General features: G+C 38.9%; 3 protein-coding genes across 3 annotated transcripts; 1 reads left to right on the top strand and 2 right to left on the bottom strand.

Moving 5' to 3' along the window:
• Window positions 1-88: 88 nt before the first annotated feature.
• Window positions 89-3653, bottom strand: LOC108046142 (males-absent on the first protein). The gene has a single exon (XM_017125717.1). It carries the CDS (start codon window positions 3570-3572, stop codon window positions 810-812), a length of 2763 nt encoding a protein of 920 aa, XP_016981206.1. The 5' UTR covers window positions 3573-3653; the 3' UTR covers window positions 89-809.
• A 696-nt stretch (window positions 3654-4349) lies between these two features.
• On the bottom strand, window positions 4350-8165 carry LOC108046152 (ubiquitin carboxyl-terminal hydrolase 30 homolog). The gene is made up of 4 exons (XM_017125726.2): window positions 7836-8165; window positions 6510-7777; window positions 4932-5131; window positions 4350-4869 (listed from the first exon to the last, which is right to left on the bottom strand). The coding sequence occupies exons 1-4, from the start codon at window positions 7915-7917 to the stop codon at window positions 4752-4754; spliced, it is 1668 nt and encodes a 555-aa protein (XP_016981215.1). The 5' UTR covers window positions 7918-8165; the 3' UTR covers window positions 4350-4751.
• Window positions 8166-8518: 353 nt separating this feature from the next.
• Window positions 8519-12932, top strand: LOC108046143 (T-complex protein 11-like protein 1). The gene is made up of 6 exons (XM_017125718.2): window positions 8519-8800; window positions 10041-10510; window positions 10573-11057; window positions 11221-11521; window positions 11582-11748; window positions 11952-12932. The coding sequence occupies exons 2-6, from the start codon at window positions 10251-10253 to the stop codon at window positions 12218-12220; spliced, it is 1482 nt and encodes a 493-aa protein (XP_016981207.1). The 5' UTR covers window positions 8519-8800; window positions 10041-10250; the 3' UTR covers window positions 12221-12932.
• Window positions 12933-27682: the final 14750 nt, after the last annotated feature.

Here is a 27682-nt window from a genome sequence, read left to right as displayed (position 1 = left end):
ATATTTTATTTTATTATTAATTGTATTTTATTAAAATAAAATTATTGGTTTATTATTCATAACCCATAGCCAATAAAAACAAGCAATGTTAAATGTTCAGTTTCTCTTTTGAGTTTTTATTGGACAGATATATTAATAAAATAAAATGACTGGCTGTCTCTAAGTATGTAATATGTATTCTTTTCTTTTTGCGACGTTAATGTAACGAAAAACGTAAAACAGGACACAGAAATGTACTATTTGTCTTCAAACAAAATTAAAAATTTCATGTTATTAGTTTCTTGGTTTTTTTTTAGATATCCATTAAAGAAAAATTTTTAAGGTCGACGGTTTTTTCCGAGTTAAATTGATTAGCGTATTGTGACTAAGGAGGCTTTAAACATTTAAAAATCAATTCGTTTGCAGTGGACATGGATATTGAAATAAATATTTTAGAAGTAATACATTTCAAATTGCTTACTTTTAGATCAACTCTAAAGTATCACTACTCCAAAAAACTAAAGCTTAAATCAGAGTTTATACATTTTCTTCAAACAATAAGGGTTACAACAACCTATCCGTAAGATTCCCTATCAACTAGAATTGGATATCAAATATTTAAATACAATGTAATGTAAGCATGAAATCTCCAGTGATTCAGTTTTAAGTATAAATATATATATTAGACCCCATAGTTTATACTTTTGGAGTGTTACAACAGCCTATTCCTACGCTTCCTTATGAAATATGAAAAAAAAAGTTTCTTAATCGTCATCATCAATAACAATAATTTGCGATGATAGCAGGACGGGGTCCGGTGGTTCCGTATGCTAGCCGGAACTGCCTGGAACTCTGGCCGGAACTGCCGCCGCAGTATGAGGTCTCCATACGAGGTAATCGGTGTCGATGGTCAGCTTGGGCTGCTTGAACTGCGGCAGTTGGAGATGATCGTGAATGGTTTTGGCAGTAACGCATATGACATTCTGCCCCTTCCAGTACTTGATCATCTTCATGGACTGCAGCGTGTAGATGATGTCGTCGTGGGTAATACCACTCATATCGCTTAGCTCCTTAATTGCGACCTGTTCCGGCGCGCAGCGGTTTTTCATGAGCTCCAACAGGGTGTACGCCCAATAGCTGCGGTAACTCAGCCTTCCGAGATCCGAAAGCGGCTTTTCCGGACTCCCGATAACGCCCTCCTTGCGTGACAACTCATAGCTAAAGGCAATTAGCAGCTTTCCGAATCCCTTGCGCTGATGCGGCGGCAAAACGAGAATGCAGGCCACATTGTTATTGTCTAGTGACTTCTTCTCCTTGGAAAAATATCCCACAATGTGGCTGCCCTCCTTGTCAGTCTCGCAGAGGATGTAAAAGAAGAACGGATCCATGTCGAAGTACAGGACCTTGTGGTCCAAAAAGAGCTTGGCCATCAGGCAGAGCAGCTGGCAGTATAGTGACTCCTCCTTGCCATTCACCTCGTAGATGGATATGTTGCCCTTCCGGTATATCTCCCTTCCGGGTGGACGCCTTCGTTCGCATTCGTACAGATGATAGGCGTAGCTATCGCGGAATCGCATATACTTCAGGCAGTATTCGCAGACATACAAGGTTCTTGCCTTGCCGTATTCCTCAGGGAAGGGACTAAAGTACCAGGTGTCGATCTCGTAGTTGCCAAACTGCAGCTTGTCAATATACTTAATCTTGGTGATAGACTCGTGCTCCTTCTCCAGTGCCGCCTGTGAGGCGGTTAACTCGGCATGGCTCTTCTGCACGTGGTTAATCTCATCGTAGCGCCTTTTTTGGTAACGTGTCATCTTCCGGTCGCTGTAGTCATAGCGATTGTTCTCGCAATAGGACAGATAGTAATCCTTGTTGCCCGCTCGCTTTTGTCGCTCGGCGGAAGAGGCAGCTGCTGCCGCGGCCGCCTGTTGGGCCAGCATTTCCCGGCTGGTACTGGGCTGATCGGGGGCCAAAGGTGGCGCCGGCAGGACAGTAATACCGCCCAAATCATCCGCGTTGTCCGAGATCCGGTGACGGCCCACCCAGCCATCCAGACGGCGATTCAGGCCCACATAGTGCACGTAATACTCTTCCGGAGAGGCCGCATTCTCCGTAGTTCGTGATTGCAGAACCTGGCCGGCGTGCACGGTACCATCATCACGTCGAATGTAGTAGATCTTCTCTGGATTCTCGTTTATGTCGATCTTCTGCATCAGCGGATCGCCGCCCGTTCTTATCACCGTCTCCCTGGAGGTGCTGTCGTGCGTGTCCATGGTCATCACATCATCATCGTCCTCCTCCTCCTCCTCTTCATCATCCTCGCTGCTGCTCGTCTCGCTTTCGTCTTCGGAAATGGCCTCGACATCGGCGCTTAGTACAGTTTGGCTGGGCAAAACGGCCGGAGGTGGCATATAGCGCTGACGGGGATCGCGGGGCGCCTGGCGGCTGGGTGGTTGGCTGACCTGCTTCTGCTGCTCAGTGTAAGTGACCTCCTCCATATAGCTAACGCGCGAATAGCAAATGCGCTTGGAGGACATGCCAACTGTGGTTGCAGGTGACATGTTCCGATGGGAGCCCTCCCGCAGGTAGCGAGCACGCATATGGATGGACTGGCTAACGCTTGGTGGTTCCTCGCAATCATCGGTGGGCGAGGCGGGCGTTTCGGGGACCTCGTCCTCAGCAGGCGGCGGCGGTGGTGGCGGCGGCAGTCCCAGTTGTGGTGCTCCCTTCAGACGAAGAGGAGCAGGAATGGTGACCACCTCGGTGATAATGGCCTTGGTTGGCGCATCGGGATCCATGACGTAGTCGCTTATGTTGGAACCACTGTCATACGGGTTGATCATCTTATTGGAAGAAGGCTTATCGTCGTTGTCTATGTCCTGGTCAACCTCCAATTCCTGCTCTTGTTGGAGATCCCGATCCTGCTCTGCATTCTTCTCCTTCTCCTGATTCTGAGCCTGCTCCTGCTGTTCCTGTTCTGGAGGAGTATCATCCGCCTCGCTGATATTGTCGTATCGCGAGGAACTGGAACCACTGCCATAGGTGTTGATGTCCGCCACGCAGATCACAGTATTGGAAGAGGGGTCATCTTCGGTGTCTATGTCCTGGTCCACCCCCACTTCCTGCTCTTTCTGGCGACCCTGAACCTGATTCTGCTCCGGCATATTCACCTGCTCCTGATCCTGAACCTGCTGCTCCTGTTGTTCTGGAGGCGCCTCCTCCGCCTCGCTGATATCGTCGTAGCGAGAGGAACTCGATGTGCTGGTGGAACTGTTGGAAGTGCTGCTCGTGGGAGTGCTGTCCTCGGAAATGGGACTGATGTCGCGTTGCAAACGCTTCGTTGGTGGCACCGACTCCACTGTCTCCTCCGCTTGTGCACCACTGAGGTCCAGCGACTGCTCTGCCGACTGGTCCGAACCGCTGACATCCAGACTGGCGCTCAATTCGGCCGCCGCATCTTCGACCGGCGTCCTCGGTGGACCGCCTACTACGTACGCGTCAGCTTGCTCCTCCGCCGGCTGTTCCTCCTCTTCCAAGTGCTGCTCCTCCACGTGGCCCACGCTGGGCGTCTGTTCCAGCTCCGCATCAGACATAATTGCCCTCTAGATTCCTCCAATTGCGTGCTATTTAACTCTTTTGTCAAATGAAATGAAATGCTTGCGTTACAATCGATTGCGAAAGAATCTATCGATATGTTTCGTTGACGCCATTAACTAGAGTTGCACTGTTATCGATATGTGATTTCGATACTTTGGCACTTTTAAAATGCATGTTCTAGAATTTTCTTATACTTTAATTAAATAAATCTTAAGCTGAGAAATAATTCTGGAACATCTTTTTATTTAAAACAAATTAAAAATCTCTAGTGCCATATTTGTAAATCTAAAACTTTTAAAATATGTACACTGTTTTAGTTATTTATTTTCACACAAAATCAACTTAATTTTTATGAATTATTAATTGCATTTTTATTTCTTTTAATTCTCAATTTACTAATTATTATTGGTTACCTTTTAAATTATACACATAAAATACATTAACTTTTCTGTCCGATGAAGTATGAATGCAACAAAGAAATAACAATTTAATAATATAATAAATTATTAAACACATATGAAAATAATGTTTTTAAATCTTGACGTAATATTATTTTTTTTAAACTGTAAGGTTAAATATTTACTAAAGTTATACCAAAAGGTATTTCTTTATTATCGCACATTTTTATTATTTAAAATAATAATTTAGTTTGTAAATAAAAAACCCATTTGCCTTTAAAAAGTATTATTTTTTTATTATCTCTTGGTTTAATTATTCATACTTAAAGTTTCGATTAAACACAAACACAAGCCCTTCAACCAAAAATAAATAAGTATTTTTCCAATTTTTATTGAACATCTATCCTACGGAAATAACGCGCAAACAATTATTGGTAGTATATGTATGTATATTGCTAAATACAGACAGCTAAAAGCACGGTATGAATTTGGAATTCTTAAAAAATCTTAAATGCATCGATATAACAAATGAAGAGTCGAGTTCTCTGTGACGTGAGGGTAATGCAATATGCAGTATGCAAATATGCAGAGACCATTACATAACCCCGCCGAGTATAGATCAGATCGTGGGTTCCGTACATATATAAGTTATATATATCTATATAAATGTGACGCGTGTTCGCTATGGCCACCGTTTCGACAATAAGGATTTGGATTAGCATCACATTAAGTGTTGACTAGGATGATCCCGATGATCCTGCACAGGCTCGACACAGACTAACGCAGGTTTAGCTGTCTTTGCTGGCCGCGATCGTAGAATAGCAGATAGGCGGGGACGCTCAACACCTCGTCGATGCTCACCTCCCGCACAATCGTATCGGATGTGTAGAACCATCTGGGGGTTGCACAAATTCGTGTTTATATATGGATTATATGGAAAGTTATGCAGTAACTTACCGATGTGCATTCCGCAGCGAACCACGCCTATAGGTCACAAAGTGACCGCTGTTCGCCTCGCCCGAATGAACCACCACGGCCAGCAGGCGGTACAGATTCTTGGGGAACATCGTGCCGAAGCCCTCGCCGCCACCCACGCCATTGTTCATCGGCAGGCTGGTGGAATATAGAGACATCGTCGAGCCCCAGGGAGTGCCAGCCTGCAAACATTACACAATTTATCATGGGCTTAATAATAAAACTAGCTTGAACGGTTATTTTAAACGGTTAATAAATTAAATATTTTATGCAGATTATAAAACCTCAGACCGCAGTCAAATTACCAGAATATATGACACACAGCTTATTTTACTACAAATGGATCAAAGATTTTACAATGAATTTCTAATTTATAAATAATAATAATAATAATATTCATTTATGCCACATAAAATTTAAAATTTGGAATAAAACAAAAACTAAATCAAATGAAAATTATGCAATACTTAATAACCTTTTTAGAAATGTATTATATGCATTAGTAAACTTCCTTATATAATTGATAATTAAGTCCAAAACCTTTCAATTTTTTGAAAGGGGTTATTTACACAAAAGAGAAAGAGAAAAAACAATAGGCCAATCCAAATATATATATGTATACATATCTGTATATACCCTGTTACAATAATAAAGTATTCTATGTTTTCATTACGATGCTTACAAACAGATCGAATTTCCGTAAAAAAAAGGTTATGGGCTCTGCAAACCCATTTTTCGGAAATTTTAAAAGGGGTTTTATCATTGCAAATGACGAAAAATCGACCAAAAAATAAAAAAAAAACTGAAAATACAGTGTTTTAGAGAATTAAACCACAATCATTTAGAGATATGCCACTTTAAAATCGGATGTCTGTACGAAAAGTTATGGGCTTAGAAGTGCAGTTTTTGGTCACTTTTCTGCAAAGCCATTTTTCGAGAATTTGGAAGAGGTAACCCCTTATAGAAGTGACGAAAAATCGATCAAAAATTAAAAAATAAACTGAGAACGCAGTTTTTTAGATAATTAAACCACAATCATTTAGAGATATGCCACTTTAAAATCGGATGTCTGAACGAAAAGTTATGGGCTTAGAAGTGCAGATTTTGGTCACTTTTCTGCAAAGCCATTTTTCGAGAATTTGGAAAAGGTAACACCTTATAGAAATGACGAAAAATCGACCCAAAAATAAAAACTAAACTGAAAACACAGTTTTTTGGATAATTAAACCACGATCATTTGGAAGTTAGCCTTTTGGGAATCGGACGTCTGTAAAAAAAGTTATAGGCTTAGAAGTGCAGGCTTTTGGTCACTTTTCTGCAAAACCATTTTTTGAAAATTTGGAATAGCTTTATATATTAAAACCTTAACAATATCCACTCTATCATTTAATCTCCAATATATCATAAATTTCCATTCCAATATTTTGATTAACAGTAAAAGACCAAATTAATTAGTACATTAGCATGAAGGATTTTAAAAATTTTTAAAAACTGATCCCATATCAGCCATATCGTTTGATTTGACCAATAAATATACATGAATGTGGAGCGAGATCTTACCTGGCTGTTGAGATGCGGCTGGACAAAGCTATATGGCGCCATGGAGAGGCTCTCGGGGAAGTGTACGTAGTCCTGTCGCTTGCAGATCTGCCCAGTTGGCAGCCACACCGTCCTCGCCACATGGATGCATAGGCAGGCCGGCAGTTTGGCAAACGTAACCGATTTGGTGTGCGTGGTCGTCTCATTGCAGGAATCGCACTTGACATCGCTCAGATCCTCCGATGTGATATAATCGCTGAGCAAATGGCCCAAACTCAAGCCAGTCCTGCGCTGAGGCGGCAGATTCAAGGTGATGCTATCGAACTTATCATACCGCACCGCCGACTTGGAGCCGCAGCCATTGCACACGATCTGTGCACCCATGGCGCCCTGAAACGGATGCGCCACCTGGCTGGGCATCATGTTGGACCAGATGGACACCCGTCCGGGTCCGCGATGCAGACGCTCCAGTGATCGACAAGAACTGGACACCCGGCGACTGAGGTTCTCCTCCTGGGATTGTGGAAGTCGCGCACGCGACAAACGCTCGCCGCCCAACGTGGGTGTGGCCAACGATTCCAACTCACTGGCTAGCGGAAAGCCAAAAGGTGTCCCTGGTGAAACAGCATCCAGGAGCAGGGATCCCAAACGATCGTTGCCCTCGCGTTCGCAAACGGAGGCCGGTGAATCCGGCGTGTGCGCCTCCGAACGTACCAATCGCTGCAAACTGGTGCTCTCGTCGTACTCCATGTTGAGGAAATCGGTGAGCATGGCACTCGAAGGTCTATTTGGTTGATCTCCGATCCTTTGGCTGGCTCCCAGGCCTGCTGCCATGGAGTTAATCGGCCGGAAGCCTCCAATTGGAGTGGCTGTGCCGGCAAAGCTACTGGTTTCATCGTTATCCGTCGGCAGAGCATCCGATAGGCAGCCCAAAGGCTGTGGGCGTATGGCCTCCTCCTCGAGGGAGGACAATAGCACATGGAACAGCTCGTGGGCATCGTGCTCCTCCTGCGGTATGACCCAACCCAGGGCATTTAAGGCTCGCAGCACAGCTCCCGGGGAATGGGGATCCCCTCGCAAGGTGGCATGGGTGCCATTGACCACTTCCAGGGTGTTCAGCATGGAGGTAATCAAACTCTTTCGGTCTGGCGAGGCATTATTGTACAATTGCAGCCAGGCAATGAACTGGGGACAGGCGGCCATCGCCTGGAGCAGGGTGTTCAAAAAGCAAGTCCTTCCAAAGTTGTGGAGACCGGCGATTTGACCACGACGTTGGCGCAGCCGGGAACCTAGAAATGTGGACGTTTCAGGGGGTTCCATTTAGGGGAACTTTGTAGGTCTACTCACCCGAGGGACCCCAAAATACAAAGGCTCCCACAACGGCGGCCACCGTAACTCCGGCGGCCATCAGAATCTTTTCGCTCTCCATGGATTTCCAGTGGTTTTCCGGTGCCAAAAACCTACAGCATGGAGGCCCTAAGTGCGGGAACTCCTGATCCCGCTACAACCACAAACAGAGCAACGATTCCAAAATGAAAAAACTGGTAAATTTTGCCCGAAAAAATTTTTGTGTCTGATCTTGTGTTGTAAAGTATTTCGATTCTTAACACCTCGCAACACTGCGAGGGGCCATTACGCAACACTGGCCCGCTGTGTAATTATCGGTATCGCTGAGGCACGAGTATAATCGAGTTTTACGCGCTGCAATAGTGTAGTTTTAAAATGACAGTTAAGGCTACGAACATTGAACCACTGAATGGAAAAGCAAACTTTTTATTGCCTAAACCATGTCCCAAAACTTTCTCCATTCAATGTTTTTAGCTTACATCTCTAATATTATTTGAATACCAATCAATATTTTGACCAATTTGAATTTTAGATTTTCAAAAATTCCGGTGATTAAAATGAGGAACTATTTTTAACCAAGTAATTTTATTGTAAATATAAAGTTTTGTTACACCAAACCATTATTTTACACTGTGGAGGCAATCGATATTGAATTCCGATAGGCGAACAGCTGTGTTGGAAAAGAGGAAGGGGAATGGAAAAAACAAAGCAAACACAACAAACAAGGTTTTTTAAAAATCGAAACGGAAAAACATTCGGAAATTGGTCGTCGCTCGTGACAGTTGATAAAATCTGCAGCAGCTCGGGTATAAAAATAATTATCCTGGGGGTTTAAATTAAAGAGGGAAAAGTCAAGTGGAAATTAATTGCAAAATTTGTGAGTGATTGTGAAAGGTGAATCAGCTGTGGGACAAAAAATTCATTGATATTCTGGAACCTTCTCGTTGGTTTTGGATCTTTTTTAAGTAAGTAATGGAAATGGGTCCATTTTTTTCCACCCACTTTACAGCGTCCTTGTGTCCATTTCCCAATTTTCCATTTTTCCCAGCTGAGTTGTGCTGCGCAATATACACGCATACACACACACGCGCGTATTTGATATGTTTTCTGTTTTTGTTGCTGCTTTATTGCGCCGTTTGTTTATGTCGCCCATTCGTTGTGCAATTTGCTCTCATTTTCCACATTTAATTTTGGAATCTGTGCCACGCTGCTCGCCAAATTGCATATTCTAGAATCTTCTAGAATATTCAAAAGTTTAAAATTTCAATGTTTATTCAAGTCTTTTGCGTTTTTTCTTTGTTTCTTTGTCCTTTGTTTGAGTGTGTGTGCGAGTCACGTTTAACGGTTTTCCCTCGTGTGCTGTTGTCTGTGTACAGTGAATATTGCCTAACAATATTGCGAAATTTGTATTTCAAACAATAATTTTTGATTAGGAAATATGAATACCCAAATTCAATGTCAAAAAGGCTTTTAGAGGAACTATGTATAGAGCAAAATAAGTTTTGATTACATATTTAGTGTTGAAAAGTTTTCTAGTTTAAATTAATAAAATGCCAACAAACTATGAACAAATTTTATTACATTAATTAAAACAAAACGGAAAACGGATTCAATTTAAAAGTTAATGAATTTCATATTTAAAATAATTTATGTCATGCTTTATCTTCAGTATTAAAAAAAGAATTCGTTAGTTGTATTGTATCAATCATTTACTTAAAAAATTGTGGTATATTTTATATTATATTATGTTACCAATTTCAAAGCTGAAAATAATAATTTACTAAACTATTACTATTACTCATATTTTGTACCAAAGCACAATTTTTCTCCAATGTCATTATTTATAAAGATATTTTTCAAATTTTTCCCTTGAAAAGCTAATACTAATACTTCATATTTGGTAAATATATGAGTTTTTGCCTAATTAACAGCAAGTATTATCTAAAGGAGTCTTTTAATTATGACTTTAAAATCTAAATTTGCAGTTTCTGATTCAGAAATGTTTGTATTCTCTATTATAAATGTTTCCTTTGTTCAAATACATAGTTATTGCTTAATCGAAACCAAATATAGATCTAAAAATAAAATTTTAATTATGATATTGAAATATTTGTCTCGGAAAAAAAAAGAGAGATTAAGTTCCATTAAAAATTGATTTGTATCCGGCATCCACTGTATTTGAAACCCCCTTTGAACACTTTTCAGGCGAATTGACCCCGAGCGGAGCTTCATCAACGACCTCAAACAAAGAACAAAGAAAGCGCAACTGCAATTGCCATAAAGCCATATATCCATATATAACTGGCTTTAACCAGTGGTAACCAACAAAGTCGCTTTTGGTCAAAACCAGTTGCTACAGCTGCCTAACGTCGCATTTCCGCTAGAAAAGCAGACAGCAAAAAGTTAGCAACGAACATGGATGCCCAGGAAAAGAGGAGCGGACAATCCGGCGGCCAGGATGAACTGGAGGAGCGGCGAATCCGGACGGATAGCGAGAGTTCCGTGGACAGCATGACGCGCTTTGTGCTGCCCAGCTTGGATGGCACCCCGCCGAAGATCGTCACCCTGGACGAGGTGTCCAGCATGTTCAAGAACCTGCGGAACATGGAGCTGGCCCACGAGATAGCCCTCAATCCGGAGTTCAAGCTGCAGAAGTACGAACCGCCTTCGGATAGGTAAGATTATTTATATTTACAAAGTAATAAACCCTAACTGATCCCCCTTTTTAAACCAACAGCTTGGAAGGATCCATCAAGAAAATGGTGCACAAGGCTTTCTGGGATCTGCTGCGCCAACAATTGGAACGCCAGCCGCCTTCATACGACCAGGCCATCCGACTGCTGGCCGAGATCAAGGAGATGTTCCCCCAGCTGCTGTCGCCCAACAATGAACGTGCTTTGTCCCACATCAACGAGGTGCTGGATGATGCCGTAATCCGTCAGCAGGCGGAGCGTGGAACCCTTGACTTTCGGTCGTATGCCAACTTTGTGATCAACATCCTGTCGCGATCCTGTTCGCCGGCCAGGGACGATGCGGTGGCTGCTCTGCGGGAGATCGACGACGTGGTGGACACGTTCCGCAGCATCCTTGAGCTGATGACTCTGATGAAGCTGGATATGGCCAACTTTATGCTGGCTCTGGCGCGCACCGAAATCGCCGCCAATTCCGTGCAGTACGAGAAGGAGAAGTTTAGCAAGTACCTCCGCGAGTTCCATGGAAATGGTGGGTCTAATTGTGAAACTCAAAAATTGGTTGTAAACGATGAAGCGGTAGATACCAAAATATTAAGCAAACACCTTAAATAACACTTTGAACTGATTAATCGTTTTCAACCAACTGAAGAGAAGTTATAAATTGTAATAACTTTTATTTTACTTATTTCCAGCTGGTTTTCCGGCCACTGAGGACTGGCTGCAGCGTCATCGTTCCGGCACCAACATGGATGAGACCATTTACAATGCCTATATGCAGCTGATTGACTATCCGGCGGACAAGGAGTTTCCGGAACTGTTGCGCATCGACAAGGAGCGATTTGCCGGCCTGAGTTGGCGTGCCCAACGTTTGATTTTGTGCGCCTCGCTCATCTCCATTGCCCAGAGCACGCCCATCATTTCCCAACGACGCGAGAATCGCATCAAGCTGTCCCAGCAGCTGGACATCATTGTGCAGGATGTCAAGAACCAGGAGTGAGTTTTCATAGCCTCTATCCATGCACTGGCATCATTTCATTTCACTTTTACTTACAGCCAAGTAGCCACTGCCATTGAAAGCTGCTACGAGCAAATCCGCTCTTTTGTTAACAAGGCCCTGGAGCAGGAGAACATGCCGGCGATGAGTGATGCCGACCAGGCGGCGCTCAAGAACCAGGTGCTCAAGCTGGCCAACAAGGCTTCTCCAGTGCCCAGTTTGATGGGTGAGTAAATTTATTAGATTATTAAAACATGCTACCTTATAGGTTTTTTTTAATTTTTTAAAGTTGTAAATTATTAGCGTTGATACTTCCCTCTTGCCAAGTAACTGCCATAGTGATTATTGCTATGGAAGCTCTCTTATCTAAGTGTATAGATTAAAACATTTTCTATTCCTAACAATAACACTTTGTTCATTTCCTCGCAGCCAAGCGGTTGGATGGCTATGTCCGCGTGACCCTGCGCTCCAATGGCAGCATTCCGCCGCCGCCTGCAGGATTCGTGGATTTCCAGGAGGAGCTGGTTGCATTTATCGCCTCATTTCGGCGCCTTGTGTCCTACAACCATGCCGTGTTCGGGGAGCACTTCCACCAGATCCTCAATAAGACAATGTCCGAGGGATCCCAGGCGAACGAGGAGGCTACGCCAAGCGGGAGTGGGGTGACCGCTGGACAGGCTCAGACTGCCAAACCCTAAGGAGGAAGGAGATGATACGCGTCTTAGGCAATACACAATATTAGCATACAACACTCAGATACACCTGTGAGCAAAGGGACGATGGAGGAGATCTGATGTTGAGGCAACTGGAGTGGCGGACAGCATCTCCCTGGAAAAGGAAGCGAGCACATTCAACGTTTCTCCCAATTTCGCTGATGATTTTTCATGTGACACTTGCGTAGAAATTTTGACGCACACCCGTAACCACCAAGAAGAACTCAAAAAAAAAACCGAAGGAAAGCCATTATATCCCACCTGGAAAACAAAAGGGATTTCATTTGCGGCGACTAAACGAAGAAAAAGGACTGTGCTGGGGCGTCTGTGATAACAAGAATATTCAAGTTATAGATAAAACCCTTTTGTGGGGCTTACCAAAGCGGACTCTTTTGTGTGTGCTCCTCATTTAATTCTGATCAGCTGCAGATCGGCTATCGACCAATCATATTTTTAACCCTCTACATGAATACTTACAATAAATATATATAGATTATATACATGTGAACCCTATCCCTTGAACTAATCCCTTATTTTAGACACCTGTAACTCTTACGATTGTAACCCTAATTGCGTTTAGTTTAATGGTTCTATTGATCAGTAGGGATCGTGCAAAAGTGAAAGGCAACTGGCGTGCATAAGATATAAATTTATCTAGTTTACCGATAATCAAAATAAAGAAAAAAAAATATTTAAATTGAAAGTTTTTGTATTGAAGGGCAAGTATTTTAGTTGAAAAACTTTTTCATTGTTCATAACGTATTGACATATTTACTTTTTTTTATTTATTCAAATATCAGTAAATCGATATTATATTAATGTTTGAATTTCGATTAATCGAATATTTGTTAGTGCTGCCGGATCATGAAATAAAGGGTGGTGGTTGTATCACTCCCGCTAGATGGTGCTTTATTCACTATTCAATAATATCAGAGCTGCCAGATCAATGGATATGGATAATATGTAATAAATTCCACCAGATGGCGCTGCAGCAACGGTTTTGAAAACTTAAACATTTTTTAGTATAGACTTTAATATTATTTAAATTAGTTATAAAATCAACAAACGAAAGTTGTAGGAATATCACTAAAAAGACTCTCATTGACCTTGCCCCAGATTTAAATACTAGATTTAAGTCCGAGACCTTCACTCGTTTCCATTTGCAATTTGATTTTCGTTTTGCGTTTCCATTTTCCCCATTTACGTTCGCTTTTGTTTTTTGCCCTTATTTGGCTATATCAACGAATCAAGTGTAATACAGATAAAACTACGAGTACATTCGATCACTGAATAATTGGTACTTATTCACGCAGAAATTCGAAATCGATATCACATGGAACCTATATTTTCAGGGCTAAGCACTTTCGAAATTCCCCCTAAAATCCCCAGCTTGACCATGCTATCAAAATTATATTTATCATCATTACTTTATTAATTTCATTTCCTCTTATTCACCCAAAAAAAAGCAAACCTATATTACGTAATCGCAATGGCAATCTTATCAAGGGAATGGAACGGAATGGATCGTTACCATTATCATTACCGTTAGCCAGTCGCCATGACGTTGATAAGGCAAAAAAACCAGAGAATCGTCCGCCGATTAGATTAACAGCCCGTGGTTCCATTTTCTTATGACCCAACACCTATTCCGCTTTATAGCCACTATCATACTATATACTATATGCCACAACTCGATCGTTTTGGGCCGCGTGAAGAGGCGATATGGTGCTTTTACTGGGGGGCCATAACACCTGAGGTGCCCCGAAACGGGGAAATACTGAGATCCAATTCGATAGATGAAATCATTGGCGATTGCCGAATGGCTTAGCTTACTGGGGAATGGGGCTCTGAAGATTTCACTGCATAAGGGAATTACTTTCAAAGATTGTAATACATAAGCATAATAAATGTAAACATATTTTGAAAACCGCAGTGCTCTAAATAAAAGCTTAAATATTTGTGTGTTTAGGTCATTTAAAAATCATTTAGTTGTGCGTCAGTTGGAGATACGTAACATAAAAATAACAATAATTATCGCATTATGACGCAGGTTGGGGAGTTTGGATAAGATACGCCCTATATGGTTGACACGTAGTATCATAGAACCTGGAAGTAGCAAGCAAGACATGATTTCGCTGATCATGGGAATATTTCATTTGGCATCTGTAAAGTTTTATCATCACAAGACACCAGACGAAATGGTTTTCCTATCAATATACCCCACCCGCTTTCCCATTGATCATAAATGTCACCGCTGATTGACTGCCGAATACAAATCGAATATAACCACGGACCTTGAACGATCGTTGCTGATATGATATGAAAATATCGACAAGGGCATTACATGAAATTGGAAAAGCAAAGAGGAAGAACGCGTGAAGTGTTTCAAAATAAATTGAACCCGAGGCTTGATAATTCCTGATACGACCTTCGATAACTGGGCTAACCTTACATTAGACAAGAAAGAAGAACGCTTCGGCGAGCCAAAGTTTATATACCCTTGTAGATGTTACAAAAATTAAATATTCTATATAATATATCTAGATAGCTAGAATTTTCGATTAATTTAAATGCCTGTAAGAAAAGTGGGTTTAGAAGTGCAGGTTATTTTGGTCGCTTTTCTGAAAGCCCATTTTTCGAAAAATTGAAATGTTAAAAAAAATCGACCCAAAAGTTCCAATATTTGAATACAGATTTTAAGAGAATTTGAAAAGGGGTTACATCAAAGGACAAAAAATCGACACAAACCCAGATTTTTAGAGAATCAAACCAGATAATTGCTCTAATTTTGCTGAAAATTGGTCATTGAGGCGCGTCAATGGGTTTACGCCAATAAGTGTGCTACAATTTACATAAGTAGCCCTTTGATTAGTCTAATAATCTCTGATTCCAAATGCAAATTGCAGCCATGGTCTAGTTGAACTTTTAATAACGGTCTTCAATGCAATTAGCGATAAATAGGGTACAATTAAATGTCAAATGCAAGAAAATTAAAGTTAAAGTTATAATTATGTTTTTGGTGGTTTAAGAGTGGATGCCCCAGATTGATTTTAGATCTACAATATATACACCATTTTTTATAATACAAATATTTGTGAATTAGCTTTATTACAGGACTTCAAATCTCATAAAATCTCATCCTATTATATTGCATTACAGATTATCTGCCAATGGAAGCATACTGTAGATATGTCCTACGAATGTGCTGGAAGCGCCTCTAAAAGCTCTTTAACCTTCATGATGGGTAGCTACAGAAGGTCGGGTCAAGCAGGGTTATATGTATATTCCATATATACTTACTATAAATATTTGGAGAGAGAGAAAAAGAGAGCGGCCGGCAAAAAAAGATAGGAACGCATGTGAATAATTGCACGTGCTATTTGTGAGAGCCGCGCAGGCGTTTCACCGTTATTTCTCTGATGCTCTCTTTTCGGGGTAAGTTTCCCCTGAAATGCGGCGAATTCTTCGAAAACCACCACCGTTATTATTGCACCGTTAATCTTATACACCACACCTATCTGCCCACACCCCCAAATCCACCTTTTTCCAGAACAAGAGAGGGAGAAATGAAAACAGCTGCAATTGATGATAATGATAAGGATATGCAAAAACACACATATGTATTTGTAAATGTCAGATTTAACCTTTTGAACTTTGACATTGCGGTTGTTTTAAGCTTAAGATTTGTGGGATGGATTTTGCACATTTTTAAGATTGTACATCGATGCGTATACAATGTGCATTGCAAAGATAGACACAATTACTATATGGAACAGCTTCTGCGCTCTGAGTTAGTTTTCCCCGCTTTATAATGCTTTTTTTGGTCTAACGAATTTCAAAATCATGCCCTTTTTTAGTCACAAAAAAGTGAGCTCCAAAATAAGATTGCACTGTTTTATCGAAACTCCTCATTTAAGTCGAGAAGTGAACGAATTTACATTGCCAAAAAACGAATACGTAATATGTATGTACGTAATTTATGAGGCTTCAATTCAAGAAAGTAGAGTTTTTGGCTTACATTTTTCAGAGTTAACAAGAAGGAACATACATATGCATTTTCGAAAGCCACCAAATAACAAAACAAACCTAAAATTTATGTTGTAAGTCCGTATAGGGTTAAAGCCGATCTTCCTTTACCAATTTTGTTCAGTCATATAGAGATAAGTCACATTTAACCTCGCGTTTCCCATTTCCTCTTCCTGTTTTTTCAATGAGCCATAAAATTAAGGCAATCGATCACTTTGCATTATATATCAATGCGTTGCTGGAAAATAGGAGGAGGTTAAATGAGAGGTAGGGGGTTAACAGAGAGCGGCTTAGGCAGCATAAAAACGAAGAGAGAGTGCCAGAGAGAGCTTCGACTGTTGCGTATAACCATATTTGGCATTGCATTTTCCCAACTGCAGTTGTGTGTATATGTACATGCTGAGCTCGCATGCAAGAGAGCACAGTGAGAGGGACTAGAGAGACAGATAAGAGTAACAGAAGGAAATAATAAAAATAAATTTGAACTTGAACTTCCCGCTCCCCGTTTTTGCGTGTGTGTGTGTGTATATGTGGAGTCCACGCCCCAAAAATACAGTAAAAAACCCTCAAAGACGCAGGCTATTATTAGCTTTACATTAAAAAAATAATAAAAAAATTTAATTATACATACATATGAAAAACTGTCCAAAATGACAATAATATAAATATTAAACACATTCATATGGCTTTTTGAATAACAGGAGTGTTTAAGATATTCGAATCAACAGGGTGTTCATAAATTTATATATTAATCTCATGCAATAATTGTAAGGGAAACTTATTAAATTCCTACTGTATACGTTCAATTCCACTTCTTCATTAAAGCCGCGATTTTGATGGGAGAATCTTATGTCTTGTGAACACACACACATCAATCGAATCGATTTATGAAGCGACGTCTACCTGCTAAGGTCCTCCGAAGATGCGATTTGAATAATAACGATATTCGATCGCCGGCAAAGTGTTTAATAATTTCTCATTTCGTTTTTAACTCCATTTGGTTGCTTTTCCCTTTTAATTCTCTTTCTTCTGCCATCTGCGTTGTGAGCCGCATTCGTAATCGCCTCCGTTTCCGTTCGAATGACTGATCAAGTGTATATAATATATATCTGGTATGGAGATGAGCTTCCTCTGACAGTGGTACCAAAACTACGGAAAAATCAGAGCAATAAATCCATATATGTACGTACATATCTTGTAAAGTAAAAAAGTGTCGGAAATCCACGTGGAAGATTAAAATGCAATATTTTATTATGGTGATCGCTAAAAGCAATCTAGGATAAATTTTATTTATTTATGTTTTAAACCATAGTAAATTATAATGGGTTGAAAACATGATTGCTCAATAAAATATAAACAATATAATTATTTGTATAATGCTCAACCATATATGTAAGAATAATTCAACATTTTCGGTTCGGATTCAGTCCTAAGTAGTAACGTCCACCAACCAACTATTCTTTCCCAAAAATAATCATAAACCAAAGCCAATAAATCTTAAATCAATTACAAGAATTTTTCTTGTTATTGCAGTCTACAGTTACAACATTCTACAAGCATTTTTTAACTGTTTCCCCGCATTGTTTTTTCCTGGTCTAAGGTTGCTCTAGATCTAAATACACCTGAAAAGCGAAACCATCTCAAGGGAACATATTTTTACCGCTATAAATCGAGTGATATTGCTGTGGGTATTCAAGTGTTATTGTTGGTTTTGTGCGTGCCACTGATAAGCTTAGTGAAACCAGAAAAAATCCGATATGTGTAATCAAAATATTTTTTTCACCTTGATATAGAATCACCTGACTCTTCTATTACTCTACAAACACACTATATGGAATTTATAAATATATGCGTGTGTTTTCTGTAAGATGACTCATTGACATGAAGTGCAACCCTTTGATTTCCACATCTATTAACCATTTTTTACGCTCTTACTTTTACGATTTCTTCACGTTTTATTCTTGCAATTGTTCGGTTTATTTCCTTGCCTTTTTTGGCTTGGCGACGGAAGTGTTTGCCAGCCACGCCCATTTTTCCACTGTCATAAATTAACACCCCCTCCAGGCAACGTGGGAAAAACAGAGTCTTAACCCTCTGTTAAACCATCTACTTTCAACCCTAGATCGTGTCAAGATAAAAGAAATTAAGCTAATGCCCGAGCCATTAAAATATCTTTTCTTTATTAAATGAGGAAGGTTGTTTATAACTTTTTGTTTTAAGAAATTTATTATTGGGATTTAAGATAAAGCTATACTTAAATTGACTCATTATTATCTTTAAAGGAAGTGTTGTAAGTTTTGAATCTACTTAAGATGCAAAAGAATTTCCATATTTTAAGTGATATATGATATATATGGTGTGGCTCAGAGGGTTAACGACTTCTTAGAGTTTGGGGTCGAAGTTCTCTCCGTTCCCACTTTGAATGCAATTTTAAAGAGTTTTTCGAGAAGGGAAGAGCCACACAAAAAGAAAAGAGGGTAGGGCGTTGTATACTTGACTTTATCGGGGGAAACGAAGAAAAGGCCTCTTGAGTTGTGTTATTTAATGCATTGGCATACACACACCCATATATAAATATTGTATCTGCAGTGCATATGGGTAGCACATTAATTCTACTGTTTCTTCTTATCTGGCATTTTGGGCATATATACCATTTTTTTTTGGGGGAATCCACTCCGGAAGGAGTCCGAGAATAATATTCTTGTCAGGCTGTGGGAGTGATTAGTCAACGGAACTGCCACCACCAGTAATCAGCAATGCACAAAAACCGAACCACCATAATTCACAACAGCTGATTTCACCCCCGTAGAGGTCCAGAGATCCCTTACCAAAATGTTGACCCACCATCCAATATTCAACTATCGACTGCAGCACTGAAAACCACCCACCCACCGAAAAACCCAGAGGCGGGTGTCTGGGGTTCAAGGTTGAGCCACTGCGGTGCGACCCTCATTTTGGCAATGCCAATCCCATAAGCAGATACACTGAGAGAAAGAAAGGCAGTATAAAACATAATGCCAAATTGGGGTTTCCACTATAATAAATATAAAAAAAATAAAAATTTCGTTGAATTCGTTGATTTTTTGAAGTGTGACAAATCATGATAAGTTTTCGTACACTTATATATTAAAAAAAAACATTATAGCATATATAATATTTTAATGAATCGTAACAGCACTTTTTCCAGTGTATCCCATCCCAAAAGCGGTCCCCGTCAAAATCCCAACCCTGAATTGTCTGTTGTCCTGCGCATTCCCATTTGGGGTGGCAATTGTAACCGGCACCCACCCCTATATCTTAAATACCCTACCCTAACACCCTATATCCCTTATATCCGGGTGAATCATTCTACTGCTGCTTTTATTTCTCCTTTCTTTTTTTTTGCCAAAAATTTCGCAGAAAGGGACGCAGCACGTGTCAATTTCACAAAATGTTGGAAAAGTACCCGAAAAAAAATATCAAGAGTGCAAATCCGTGATGAGTCATGGGCTTTGATTTTGTTTTATTTTCATCAAATTTTTGAGATAAGTGCATTCGAGCAAACTGCATTCCACTTTTCGTTTTCTTTTTTTCTTTTCGTTTTTTTATTTTAAAATGCTGAAATGGAAATGCAATTTGTTGCGGTCTGTTTACAGTCTCCGAAAAGCGTGATAAGCGATGCATCCACTAGATACATTGTTTCTTCGAATAAATATGGTTCAAACAGACCATTAAACAATTTTAAAACCTATTTGTATTTGCCTGTCTGCTCTTTTCGCTGAACAGCATGTTCGCCTAAATTATTCATTCATTAATTGCCTCTGTGATCTCATAAATGACTCATCACTTGCTGATATCAATAACAGCCTATTAGTTTAGAATCACAGATGAGAAGTTTTCAGATATGAATATTGCTACAATTTGCTTGGACTCATGGAACATAGTATTATAATAAACAAATCTGAAAACCTTTTAAGATATAGCATTATGATAAACCCAAAAATATTTTTAAAAGGTTTCGCTATGTCTTAAGTGCATGAATTTTACCCCAATAAACTTATGTTAAGAGACCCATCAAATATCACACTAAAAACCAACAAACCACCATTTAACCATATGCATTTTTGGAGAGAAGATGGAAAACAGGAAAACGGGAAAATGGGGAAAATGTTTGTTTAGGTCGATCAGCAGCATAGCTGGTAAATTGAGATGCTCATGAAACACACGAAGGAAAACCTTATAACCAAAACCCGCATTCAGCTGGATCAACGGTTTATCCATTTTGGAATGCCCATATGACATATAACATTTCTGCTATTAATAATTTCTTTAAAAAAAATGTTGGAAAAAATATATTATATAATTAATTAAACTTTTTACCTCTATGAAGCTATAATTCCCAACAGGTTCTGAAATTGTAACGCTGAATAAGTCAACGGAAGCTGGCGATTTTCATCAGCATTTTGTGAATGCTTTTGGGCTACGATTGCGGAAATAACTCTTTTAGCTAATCGATTAACTTTATCCAACTTTTTAGATCAGTGTCACAAGATCGTAAACCCCTTTCTCTCCCTCTGCCTGCCTCTCACAAAGTGCAGCGGTCATCCAACGGTATTCCAAAATGACTTTCGCAAAAATTTGCCTAATAATTGAACACTAAAAATAAAAATGCCATGTTGCTGTTGTTGCATTTCTTTTGGCGAGCGTTCACTGAAATTCTAATTAGCTAGTGAAAGTCATGTTCGTCTTCCTCTTCCCCCTTTCTTTCCGCCTTTCTTCCCTAACCGTTAACCGCTTTAACTTGATCTTCTTTTGTGGCATTGCCCGTTTGCCGTTTTATTTTTATGTGAACAAACGGACGGATTTTGGCATTTAAAATGCAAGGGAGATCCGTAGATAAATGCCCCGTCCGTCTGATGAAGATTTGAATGGCCAACGGTTTGTCAGTGGATAAAAAAGTTACCTAATAGATCGGACCCTTTATATCAAGATATGTGTAAGCGAGGGAGAAAGACGAGAAACCCGTGTCATTAAATGAATTTAAAGTTTGATTGTAGTTAGTAAACGGATCTGAAATTATTTTGTATATTATTCTTGGGCAAATACTTAGTTGCCACAGAGAGGTACTACTTAAAGAGAAGTTCTCTAAATAAGTTTTTGTTATTTGTAGCGAAAATTTCTCTCCCTACCTTATACTTACATATAATAAACGGATTTCCATGTTGCAATTGCCTTATATTTTATTGTCATGCCAAAAACACATCCACAATCAACTGAGCAACCAAGTTATGAGACCAAATTTGGACAAATTATGCGAAACGAATACATGGACTTGTGTTTTTGAGTGTTGCTTTTGGTTGATTTCCTGAGATAGTAAAACGGCGGATGCAACTCCATATAGAACACATATGTATATCCCTACAACTACAGGTGAGGGGGTTTTGGCTTTGGGGATTACGTATGGCTACGCCTACGATCTTTGTATGTATGTTAGCCATTGTATATGGGCAACATTTTGAGTTTCCGCTTTTTAGTTTGAGTTTTTTTTTCGAAAATTGTTCGTTACATTTCGGCACTCACTCACACAGATACAAACAACATCATCGATTGATCAAAACAATTTGGTTTTGTTGTTTTTGGACATTGTTGGATGTACATTTTTGGGATAAAACCGATAAAAGCTTCGTTTTTTGTTCGTTTTCCATTCAAAATGCCAACGGCCAAAAACGGGCAGCGACAGCTCAATGTCAATGGCTTCAACTTATATACATATATAGTATATACTATATAGTGTATATGTGTGAGTTGCTGGAACCCAAATAAATTATACGAAATTAAATAAAAAATGCCAAAAACGTTGACATTGTATATTGTTTGTTTGTCCGCCGCTCTTTCTCTTATGTTTTTACGGCTTTGGCGAATTTATTCCGATGTCATTTGTACGCACTGAAGACCCTCGACTCGTCATGTTTTATTATCGACATTGCGAAAGTGAAAAGTCACCCAAAAGTCGAGTGAGAAATATTGAGATACTTCCACAGTTCTATTCGAATTCTTCCGTTAACAACTGACTTTTATTACGGAAAAAAAACAATAAGAATTTTTCTTCGTTTCGTATGTATGTCTCCATTTCCAGCCTGTCCATAAACCGTTTCTTCTACTATCATTTGAAATAGTTAAGTATACTTGAGGATAGTTAGGTAGCAACAGAGATTAGAGCTTTAAGATTTATTTTTTTACGGAGGAATATACACCTAACTTATTTTTTCTATCAAATTTCATATTATTCTTAAGTTATTCTGTATTAAAGAAATTAAATTTATTTATAAATTTAAAATTCTTACCTCTGAGACCAACTTTTTAAGCTTTAAAGACTTGATAAATCCATTTTTCTTATCATAACCATATTTAAACATATTGACCTATTATGAAATTTTTTATCTTAAAACGGAAAATATTTTTTTTGTGGTTCTAATTTTGTCACTCAGGCTGTTATCTTTACTTTTTGCAACTTGATTGCTGGTGGGAAACAAGTTTTGCTTTTTTTTTTGGATTTTGTGCCGCTGCTTTTGCTTCTGTTTCTGTTTCTGCTTCTGTTATATTCTCTCCTCTTTTCCTTCCTCTTTTTTCCATCTCTTTTTCATTCTCTTTCCAAGCTGCCTGGCAATTTCAAACGTAACTGTCAACAATGGGCGGACTGTTCTTTAACTCTTTCTCCCTCTTCATCAACACTCATCAAAACATGTTTTTAATATTTTCAAGAAAATACAAAATATAATATTTAATTTACAAATTGTCAGTTCAGGAAAAAAAATGTTTAGTATAAATAAGCTATATTCTCAAAAAACCTGTATTAACATTTTCTAAGAATATAAAAATCTTTAATTGTAAAATATATTTATAATCATATCTTTTTTTTAAAACATTTTTTTAAAACTGCTCTATTTTAATAGTAACTTTTGATGAGTGTACCGGCTCTCTATTTTGTTATTGGTCAGGTGCTTGTGCTTTTTTCAAGCGATCGCCAAACGGTTTCCGATGATCATGGCCATTATCATCATTACGATAGCAACGATCGTCGTCTTCATTTCTTGGGATGCTTGTGTGTTTTTATGCTAAACGGTTCTCCCCAGCTCAATTATTTATAATTTTTTCGTCCGGGATTTGGTTCATATTTTTATTTTTACCCATTTCGTGGGTTTACCGTTCAACCCGTTTAACTTTTGCCCATTGTTGTTATTTCAGTGGGTCTTGTGTTTGTGTTTTTTTTTTTGTTATGGATTTTGTTTTTTTCTCGCCATCATCGTGTTTATCCCTCGGATTTCGGCAATATTTTTTGCTGTTTCATATGCAAAGCAACGCCAACCAATAAGTGTACTTTACGTTTTTCGGTATGATGAATCATTCCAAAAACATGGAATCAACTTTGAGCTGGACGTAAGTCGAACTTGTGACTCATGGTTTGATGGAAATATGTGATTCAAATATTACGTAGAATGACTAGACAATCTGAAGTATCTTTATTAGATTTTACTGTCAGAATAAACAAAAAATTTAAAACAGTTTTTTGTTAGAATGTTTTATTGCCTACATTAATCCTAGTCAAAAATGATAAGAGAAATCTAGTTATATAATTATTATTATTATTATTTAAAAGACTACGTTTTAAAGTATCTCGTTTTCCCACTCTCAAAGTCGACCCACAGTCGTCTGAAATTCGGATGACTCACGATCTAGTTGGACATCTATAGGCTAAGCCTGGAGCTGCGTCATAGCTATAAACCTTTGAAGCTATCACCCAAGATCGGCTATAGCGATTTGAATCGGTCAGGTGCCACTATTTCTGACTCAACATATTTTAAGCTATTGCCAGGGCACACATGTATGTACACACATATATTTATTTTCAGCCCATTCTTATCAGCAATTTAGTCAATCGCTATTGAAATAAATACACAGTTTCACGCACTTATATATTTCATTATTATTTATTGGCTGTTGGTAAAAAGTAATGGGCCTACGTGTCCATCACTATATTAGTGTTTATGGCCCTGATAACAGAGAGTTGGGCGCCAATGAAATTGTTTTCCAATCAACCCGCATAAGACTAAAAAAAAGGGAGAGGATAAGGGCTTAAAGATAGTGGAATGAGCAATAAGTGACAGGGTTTATTCCACTGATAATGCCAATTTTTGGATACTAAGGAATTCATGCGGGAGGGGCAAGAAACATTCACACCACAACTTGATTACTTGAGCACTAACAGAGCAATCTTAAGAAAATAGTTTTATAGAAAACTAATTTTTGTAGAGCTCATACTGAGATTCATTTCGCAAAAATTTGTTTACCACAATAAAACTGCGTTGTATATTAACAAACTAAAATAACATAACAATTCTAATCCCCAGTCTTATTGATATCACACACTTCTGAAGAAATGTGTTGATGACTAACTCAATAAGGTAACTTAATCTAAGGAAAAAATGTATTTTTATCTTTATGTGGAATTCAATCAAATATTGAACTAACAATATTACTCACTTGTTTAATATTTGTAGGCTTGTTGTGGCATATATTTATATACGTTAGCACAACGTTTATTTTTAATTTTTATTAAATGCAATAAGTTTGCAATAACACTTCCACAACAAACCGTATAATAAACTCCAATCCCCCACACGTTTCATATAAATTAAACTCTTTCCACAACCCAAACGTTAATTTATCATTGTTTATTCACCAAAACCTGTTTCAAAAGCGCTCCCAAGTTCATTAACAGACTGCATTAAGATTTGCAACTAAAATAACTCAAATATACAAGTTTTTATATACAGTCGAACCTCTACAGCACTAAATTATGATATGACTTGTACAATAATTGAGTTGGGGTTCCATCTTTGAAAAAAAATGTGTTTTTAATAATGTTTGGATGGTTTTTGTTTCTAAGTCAAAATTAATTTAATTTTTAGTCTTGGTATTATATGTATATTTACTTAAATGTTTTTTGATAAGGAACCATATTTTTGGAGCCAAATTGAACTGAGAGGAACTTCCAAAGTTGGATTATAAAATGGGTTTAAAATGAGTTCCTTGCATGTCACACCCACTGAAGAAAGGCAGGGATGGATTTACCTATCTGCTTGGCACGATCTGGAAACTAAGTACTATGAGCATTATGCAGAGTGCCCATTCAAAGCCTCACGCAATGCTTTCCGCTTTGCGCTTTCCGGCTCAATCCGGATTCCGGCGGACTTGGACTCCTGGGGGCGGGGGAGTATCTCGGCCGGGGATCTGGGCGTGGCCGGTCCTGGATGCACACACGTGTGCCAGTACACACCCACAACAACAACAAGAAAAAAAGCAAAGCTCACGTGTGCGCTTTTCAATTTGTTTAATTAGAGGTAGAAAGCGCCACAAAAAAATGGCATCTTTATTTGAATTTTTCATTGTCGGCAATGTTTTGTATACCCTTTTTGAAGGACAGGTATCTTTAAAAGGAGTAAAATATTGTAATAATAATACAATATGTTTTTTTAATTACCTTTGCGGCCCATCTTTTTGTACAACATATTGGTTCCAACTAAACTAACTCTGTTTTTACTAATGTAAATGTTGGAACACTTCGCAACCTGATGTATTACAAGTTTTCAGGGGATCATGTAAACCGTGGTGACTCAAACCACAATATCTTGGGATATTTTGATCTGTGAGGGTATTCCGGGCTTCGGTCCCTTCTACATCTTTTTATGGTGTTTTTTTCTGTTTCTTTTAATTGACGTTACAACGCCCAGCTGATGGCAGTAGACCGCAACGGGCCAACCCTGCGAACAGCAAAAGACAACAGAAAATTTCAGAACCCCAGGCCAATCGGGAATGAGAAGTGGGTGTGCGTCGATGTGGGCCTTCGTACAATAATGCATTGCACACTCGCCATATGTACATATAAAATGTATGAGCTTGCCACATGAAAACCAGCATACACGCATATATAGAAAATTTCATTAAAAACCACTATTAGGTTTTTGTTTTTTGCAACCCACATTCTTTGCTATATACAGTAAAGGCTGGATAAAAAAACTTACTGGCCCAAAACCAGTCTTCAATGGCATACTCAATCAAATATTTTGTTTACTCTAAACAAATTGTAAGAAATATATTTTTTAATTTTGATGGTTTAGTCCAGAAAATGTATTTAGAAGGCATAACCCACTGTAAATCCGATTTTTGCGTAGTTACTTCATCATGCAAATATGTTGCTCTAACCTTATAAATGCAGGACGTCGACTGCGACTGCGGCAGAGGCTGTTTTGGCCCTGTTTTGGACTACGCCAAATTAATGTAACAAAATACGCCTAATTTATGTGCATATAATTATGGGTAGCGCGCAAAAATGGATCGCAAAAAAACATTGTTATTTTTGGAATCTTACAGAATCCAGAAGGAAATTCGTTTCCAAAATGTATTAAGATCTTAATATTATTTACGTTTTAATCTCATGTTTAGTAAATAGACTGAGTTAATTTTAAGTATCAAAATATTAAGAATAATATTAATGAAAATAAAGATTTAAATGGTTTTCTTCGTCAGAAGGGTGTTTTATATGTGAGAAAAGCCAAGAAAATATGTATAAAACATTCTTTTTAAGATCGATATCCACGGCTTTACAGCAATATTTTGTATTAAGAATAAATAAACTGGGTCCTCTCTATTTACCCCGATCTTACCACTTTTAATGCCGCGTCTCCGCTGCCTCTTAAATTCCGGAGACTGATTACAAGCTGTTTCTGCCTCTGTAGACCTCGGCACCCACGTGAGACAGAGCGACGTGTGGTTTTCGCTACTTTTTTGCCCACATTTCTTTCATTGCCAGCTTGAAACGACTTTACTTGGCGCTAATCAGATGCGACAACAGCAACAAAAAGCACGAAAACCAGCTGCTGCAGCTGGATACAACAAAAATAAAGTCTCGCCAAAGCTGACGCCGCAATAAACAAGTCAAGAAAGCAACTAAAGAGTGGAAGTAGACAGGTGGAGAGATGCAAGGGGTCTGTCTCAAAGTCTGAGCTATGTGGGTACAGTTGAGCCCAAAATGGTAGTACCGTCTATTACAGATACTTTAAAGATACTACGAATTAGAAACTAAAATTCTTGAAATTCTAGTTTAATTCCCAGAAAGCAATTAAAACCATCAATTTACGTCATATATAAATTTGTATGACCAAGATTTAATATGTAGTAAGAGAAATATTTACAGGAAGGCTATCAACCAAATCAAATCCCATTTAAGATCATGAAGTTAGATCGTATGGTGATCTGTTAAACTAAACCACTTATATGTATTGGTATTTTGTTGAATGTGTTATTAAGGACTATTGTTTTGACCGTAGCTGTACTTATATCTTGCACCTTTTAGACTGAGAGGCTGCCACCTCCTGCTCTCCC

Source organism: Drosophila rhopaloa, unplaced genomic scaffold (assembly GCF_018152115.1).
Source record: "Drosophila rhopaloa isolate 14029-0021.01 unplaced genomic scaffold, ASM1815211v1 contig_3, whole genome shotgun sequence".
NCBI lineage: Eukaryota > Metazoa > Arthropoda > Insecta > Diptera > Drosophilidae > Drosophila > Drosophila rhopaloa.
Note: the sequence above shows the minus strand (reverse complement) of the source record. Positions and strands in the feature narration are given on the sequence as shown.

What these genes read in the sequence shown, in the direction of transcription:
- LOC108046142 (XM_017125717.1), bottom strand. Translation starts at nt 3,572, where the DNA reads ATGTCTGATGCGGAGCTGGAACAGACGCCCAGCGTGGGCCACGTGGAG.
- LOC108046152 (XM_017125726.2), bottom strand. Translation starts at nt 7,917, where the DNA reads ATGGAGAGCGAAAAGATTCTGATGGCCGCCGGAGTTACGGTGGCCGCC. An exon ending in TGTATTTTGGGGTCCCTCGG is followed by an intron (nt 7,778 to 7,835) that starts GTGAGTAGACCT and finishes CCACATTTCTAG; the next exon opens with GTTCCCGGCTGCGCCAACGT. An exon ending in AGCCGCATCTCAACAGCCAG is followed by an intron (nt 5,132 to 6,509) that starts GTAAGATCTCGC and finishes TAATGTTTGCAG; the next exon opens with GCTGGCACTCCCTGGGGCTC.
- LOC108046143 (XM_017125718.2), top strand. Translation starts at nt 10,251, where the DNA reads ATGGATGCCCAGGAAAAGAGGAGCGGACAATCCGGCGGCCAGGATGAA. An exon ending in CAGGATGTCAAGAACCAGGA is followed by an intron (nt 11,522 to 11,581) that starts GTGAGTTTTCAT and finishes TTTTACTTACAG; the next exon opens with CCAAGTAGCCACTGCCATTG. An exon ending in TCCAGTGCCCAGTTTGATGG is followed by an intron (nt 11,749 to 11,951) that starts GTGAGTAAATTT and finishes ATTTCCTCGCAG; the next exon opens with CCAAGCGGTTGGATGGCTAT.